The sequence below is a fragment of the Lycium barbarum genome, chromosome 1, assembly GCF_019175385.1.
Source record: "Lycium barbarum isolate Lr01 chromosome 1, ASM1917538v2, whole genome shotgun sequence".
Taxonomy (NCBI): Eukaryota; Viridiplantae; Streptophyta; class Magnoliopsida; order Solanales; family Solanaceae; genus Lycium; species Lycium barbarum.
This window is the reverse complement of record NC_083337.1, coordinates 168,449,381-168,455,577: the sequence shown is the minus strand read 5'-3', so window position 1 is coordinate 168,455,577 and position 6,197 is coordinate 168,449,381. Positions and strand designations below refer to the sequence as shown.

General features: G+C 35.9%; 1 protein-coding gene across 1 annotated transcript; it reads right to left on the bottom strand.

Moving 5' to 3' along the window:
- Positions 1-319: 319 nt before the first annotated feature.
- Positions 320-1,920, bottom strand: LOC132606650 (pathogenesis-related genes transcriptional activator PTI6-like). Its single transcript, XM_060320234.1, has one exon. The coding sequence runs from the start codon at positions 1,396-1,398 to the stop codon at positions 658-660; it is 741 nt and encodes a 246-aa protein (XP_060176217.1). The 5' UTR covers positions 1,399-1,920; the 3' UTR covers positions 320-657.
- Positions 1,921-6,197: the final 4,277 nt, after the last annotated feature.

Below are 6,197 nucleotides of genomic sequence, written 5' to 3'. Positions count from 1 at the left end.
ATTGTGTCGTGAGACTATTGAATACGTTGTTGTCCGTCCGATTAATTTTTGCAGTATCACATTAAGGTATCAAACAAAAACTAGACATAAAAGTACATGTCAAAATTCTAATCGAGCGCAACTTATGGTGGACTGGCTGACCAAGTAGTAATTTTAAGTCATTGGAAAGATAAAATACTACAATAACAACACTAGTAATTGTGCTGAACTGTAGCGTTTGTTGACTGTTAACAAAATATTTATGGTCTTTAATAATAACCTTAAAAAAAAAAAAAAAAAACTTACGTAATTGTATCATTGAAGCTCAAGAAGAAGCATGTTTTAACAAATTAGAGATATATATATATAATTCTTTCTTGCTTTAGTTGTAATAATATAAAATCCTCTTTTGTTTTTATCTTAAAATACACCTTGACGCAAAAACACACACATCCCTCCCCCACCCACTCTTCTTAATCTTTAATTATCTACTAAATCTCTCCATACAAAATTTTCATATTACAAAATTAACCCACGAGTAACATTAAAAGTACAAAAATATCTCACAAAGTCGCCGTCTTAATAGGCTGCTAATCACCATATACTCCCGCCAAAAAATGTCACGTCACAACTCACAAGTCATCTAACCAGTGACCCCATTTGCAAAAATAGACTATACTATCTACCCTCAAGGGCAAAATCGTCAAAGTTAAACTCGCCGAATTCTTCGCCGTAATATTTCTCCGACATCCCAAAATCCGGCAACCGGAAAAGTGATTCAACATCGAACCCAAAAGCGTCCACTTCACAGAAACCCAAATTATCAAACGGCGCAAAATCGTTATTACAGAGCACTGAAGTAGGTGATAAAGCGGCGTCGTTTTCACTTTTGGAAACAGACTCCGTTTCCGTTATCTCCGTCGTTGATAAAACGGGGAAATTCGTAACGGCGTTAGGACCCTTGAGCTTAACAGCAGCTTCATCATAAACAGTAGCTGCTTCTTCCGGTGTATCATAAGTTCCTAACCAAACCCGTTTTCCCCGGGTCGGGTCACGAATTTCTGCGGCCCAACGACCCCATGGTCTTTGACGAACGCCTCTAAACTTTTTCCGGCGAGTGACGTCATTTGCCGGCGAGACAGATCTTCGTTTTTTGTCACATGTTGATTTGGGTGATGGCATGAGGTTGATCTCAGTCACGTGCCTCTTAACTCTCCGTACAGTAGTACTATTGTGTACTTCGTCATCGTCAGAGGAATCTGTGGCGTCACCATCTGTAAGTATAATCCTCACAACTCTATGCAAATCCGATTTTTCACTGTTCTCAGTAACATGTTTGTTTGTAGTTACTATGTGTTGGGTGAATTTAACGATTGGAGGTAGTACATGCATGGTAGAAATTACTGAATTTCCTGTCATGGGTACCACCAGAAATCTGATTGAAGCTTGAAGTTACACTTTGATTTAAAAGATTGTTCTCAAAAGGAACCAAACAGAGTACAGAAAAAGCATTAAGAATACACCATCATCCAAGTAGAGTCAAAACTTTCCGATAAGTTCATCTTTTGTACAAAGAAGAGTACCAGAACAATCAATAACTGGTTTTGAAGATGAGATAGAGTGACTTGTGATAAGGAGTGAATAGATTTATATGGGGCTTTAGCCTTTAGAGGGAGTGAGTGAATAGTCACCAATATTATTACATAAGAGTAAAGTGGAAAAAAGTTGTAGTACTACTGCTACAAATACAATGATTTGTAGGAACAAGTTGATGGGTGGAAAAAGAAAAAGAGATATCTTTGTTGTTTTAGCGGGAAATAAGCACCACCTCACAGTGTCCGTCTGTATAACTCTCGTTCTGCAATAAAATTTATGGAGGGAAAGAGAGAGAGAGAGAGAGAGAGAGAGGAAGTATATATATAATTATAAACAGAGACGATAGGAGCTTTGCTTTACGCTCAAGATATATAGATAGCTTTGAATTAGGCGTGGGTGTTTGGTTTTTCGGTTTGGTTTTATCAAATTTCAGTTTAGTTATTTCGGGTTTGATTTTTTGAAAGTGGACACCGAACACCGAACCAAAGTAGTTCAGTTTCGGTTTTTTAAAGTACGGTTCGGTTTCGGTTTTTTCAATTCGATTTTTTTGATGTGATATTAGAAGCGATTCCCTTGACACTAATTCATATTCTCAAAAGCAATAAAATATAAAATTGATAAATTGAAATCAAAATTAAACAAACAGGATATACAAGAATAGAAAACTATAACCACGATATAGGATTACTAGGTGTTATATACATACCGTAAGAATAATTAAAGAAGCACATAAAGGACATACATTAATCCTAAAGACACAAGTCGCCTTCCTTAACATATTTGATTTTCTCAACTGAAGTAGAAAATTAGGGATACAAATGCAAAAGAGGGCTTGTTACAATTGGGTTTTTTGGCTTTAAACTTAATGCGCCCGGACTATTTTAATTTTTTTGGGTAATGTATTAAATTTCGGTGTGTGTTCGATTTTATCAAACTTCGGTTCAGTTATTTCGATTTCGGTTTTTTGAAGGTGAACACCAAACACCGAACCAAACTAGTTCGGTTCGGTTCAGTTTATTGAAGTTTCGATTCTATTTTTTTATTTTTGATATTTATGCTCAGTCCTACTCTCAAGTCTGAAAGGCCATAAATACCACGCAGACATAACAGTTTGGGGCCTCGAATTGGATCCGACCCCCCCACACTGACAGAGAAAGAGAGCACAACAAAATTTGGATTTGGATTTAAGGTATATACATTAACAATATAATAATAAATAAAATTTAACGAGATACCAGATATAACACGTTTCTTTTTAAATGTTTTTTTTCCATCTATTATCATGTCAAGCATGTTATAAAAAGTTATTTTTATAGCTAATTAATTTAACAATAGTTCCGTTTGAAAATAAGTGATGCTTCACAAAATCAGCAAGACATTTATTTTATTTTATTTATTTTATCCTCATTTAAATGAATGTAGTTACACATGACCAAAAAATCATTAAAGACTCTATTTCTTTTTCAAGGCATTTCATTAAGGGTAAGTATTAAAACATTTCTTACTTTTTAGGAGTGAGTAGTTTTATTAGGAGGTGTGCTCAAATGTAAAAGCGCCACGTATTATGAAATGGGGGAGTATAAATTTTTTATACACCATAATGTACATAACTTTGATTTTTAAACAGAATATTTGCAACTAGTATAGAAGTACTTGGCAAGTGGAATAAATGCAGAGTTGGACTAAATAGGTATAAGCCCTCTAGGATCTTCTTTAACAATTTAGCAAGCGCTTGGACATAAATTAGTGAGAAATTTGAAAAAAAAAAAAAAAAAAAAGAGCTTTTGAAGATGAGATTAAAATGTTTTTGGAAGTTGAAATGTCTTTGGATAAATTAAAGTTCTGTGAGTAGAAATTTCAAAAACTAGTCTAAACCACTTTTTAAAACTTGAGAAATTCATTTTTAATAACTGACCAAAAATTGATCACTTTTTATAGTAAACAATGTTTTCAAAATATTTCTGAAAAAGGTGAAAAAAGCCTTTAGGCTAAAACTGGAACTTATTTCCCGTACTAAACCTAATTAGTCGTTCTTCATATGTGACATAAGTTTTTTAGTTGGTCCTATAAAAACATTATCTTTGAATTTAAAATTATTTTAACTTTAGAATTCTCATGTTGTTTACCCCGAAATTGGGAAACCAATTGAATTTGTACGCGGGTATAGGATATGTGCTTGGATCTTGATGTATATTTGATAGCGGAAAACAAGCGTGTGAGTATTTGGCGATAAAACGGCTAGTAACGGTGATTTGCTTAATTTGCTACGGACATGAACGTTTAGAAGCCATGTTGAATACTTAATGGAAGAAACACAACGTAAATGGAAACAAACGGCCTTGATATATTTTTCTATTATAAGTGTTCTTGGAGGATGAAGAAGCCAACCCTTACAAAGGAGGGGGATGTGCCCTATTTATAGTGTGACCTCCATGGGTCTCATATGATGTGAACTAATAAAATAATAGCAACAAGGACAGCTCTGCACGGATTTGGTGGGATTAGACTGACGGCGCCGTCTGACACACGCATGGTGGGTAGTTGACCAGGACAGGACGTTACTGGCGCGTGACCCGCGTGCAACGGCCACCCGGACCAACGGCTACTCGGACCAACGGCCACACGGACCAACGGCTATGAATGCTCGGGTCACCGGGCTTGGTCATTCCAATGACGAAGAAGGCAGATCAGTCGGCCCCTCGCTCCACCGGTTTGCCTCGCATCCGATTTTTACCGTATACACATGTACCTTTACTAAGATGATTTACTATAATCACACAAATATTAAAATCTTTATCTTAGACCTGCACATAGTAGAAGTCTTTTTTTCCCTCTTAAATTATGTGTCCAATCGAGTGGGAGAAAGTAAAAATATTAGTTTTTGTTTGACTAAAAACGGGAGGAGCGTCATTACAGCTGGTGATATTGGACAAGTGAAACACCCCCAGCCCCACATCCGGCAACCCCGACTGTCGTTTCCGTTCTCGTGTTATACTTAGCTCAAAGTCTTTGGTCTTGTATTTTGCTTTTTACCTAACTTTGCACCATTTTTCTCTTGATTTTGGAAATGGAACTTGCAAGGAAGCCTCCTGAGGAAACTTCGACATTCTCTAGGATTCTCTGAGGTTTTATAATGAGTCAGGGTCCTACCTTTTGTATAATTAAATGAGAGTGTAAGTACTGTATTAGAGGAATTAGGAGGAAACTATTCTGAAGTTAACACACTTGATTTTATAACAACATACCCCGTGAAGTCTCGCAACGTGAGATTTGGAAAGGACAAGTATACGCAGACCTTATTTCTACCTTGAAAGATAGAGAAACTGTTTTCAAAAGACCCTCGGCTCAAGAGCAAACATGACAAGTTAACACACTTGGTTTTGAATTGCAAATTTGCGACCGACCAACAGAAGATACCAAGGGGAGTCCTAATTGAACCTTACGGTTAATAAATCCATGAAAAATGCTAAAAATTGCTATTCTCTTCGGAGGAAACAATTTGTCAACATATTTTAAAACAACATAACGTAAATCTTATCTCTACTTTGGGAGGTAAAGAAACTATTACCGATAGATTCTCAGCTCAAAAGAAAGCAATAACAAAGTAAGTCATGAAAAAAGAAACAGATACTATAACAAAACTTGTCAACATATTAAACATAGAAAAAATATTATGTTGTGCCTCACACAATTGATACAAATTATCACAATGATTTAGTCAAGTTACTATACTAGCAGCCAATCATAGAGCCAGAATTTTCATCTAGAAATTCAAAAATATGAAGAAGTCAAGGGGGTTTAACATTTACTATATATATTATACATAAAAAATAATTTTAAGCTTATATATATAATATAATTTTTCGCCGAGAGAGTTCAGATGAACCTCCCGGAGCCTACCTAGCTCCGTCCCCAGCTGCTAGCAGCAAATGCCATGGCATCACAAGATATTGATATCGTCTTGACTTGAACGAGAAGCAAAGTGAAGAAAGACCTGATAGCATGGCCATGTGGATCTAATCTATAGGCTGAAAGACTTGTTTGCTTGAAAACTAAGAGACAATCATTTGCAAATTTAGTTTTCTATATTAAGTTATTAACCCACTCTCGCAATATATATCAGCCTACCATTTCAAATTTCAACTCTACTATACAACAGACTTTTGCCGCAAAATAATGCAACTCACAGCACCTGGAGTTTCCTAATTGCTCCAACATCCTTTTGGCCCTTCTCGATTGTGACTTAATCCTAACCCACGTTGCTGAACCCCGCTCATACTGATGGCAAGCTAGCAAATATGACCACACTACACAAGTTGAACTACAAATAATTTAGCAAAGCGGGGCCTATACCCTCATCTTTACACAAACTAGAACAGAGGCGGATTTACGATTTAAATTTAGGGGATTCAATTTTAAGATTTTTATACTAAACCCATTATATTTTTAAAGTTATAGGTTCATATATACTATTCATTACAATTTTAATAGTTTTTTACACATAAATTTATGTTTCGCGTCAATAGTTAGGGGTTCAATTGAACTCCCACTTTCTATGCTAGATACGCCACTGAACTAGAATACTCTCCCAATTCATTTTGACGACGAGCACGGGGTATGCA

Excerpts from the sequence above, each read along its gene's own strand:
- LOC132606650 (XM_060320234.1), bottom strand. The coding sequence starts at position 1,398 with ATGACAGGAAATTCAGTAATTTCTACCATGCATGTACTACCTCCAATC.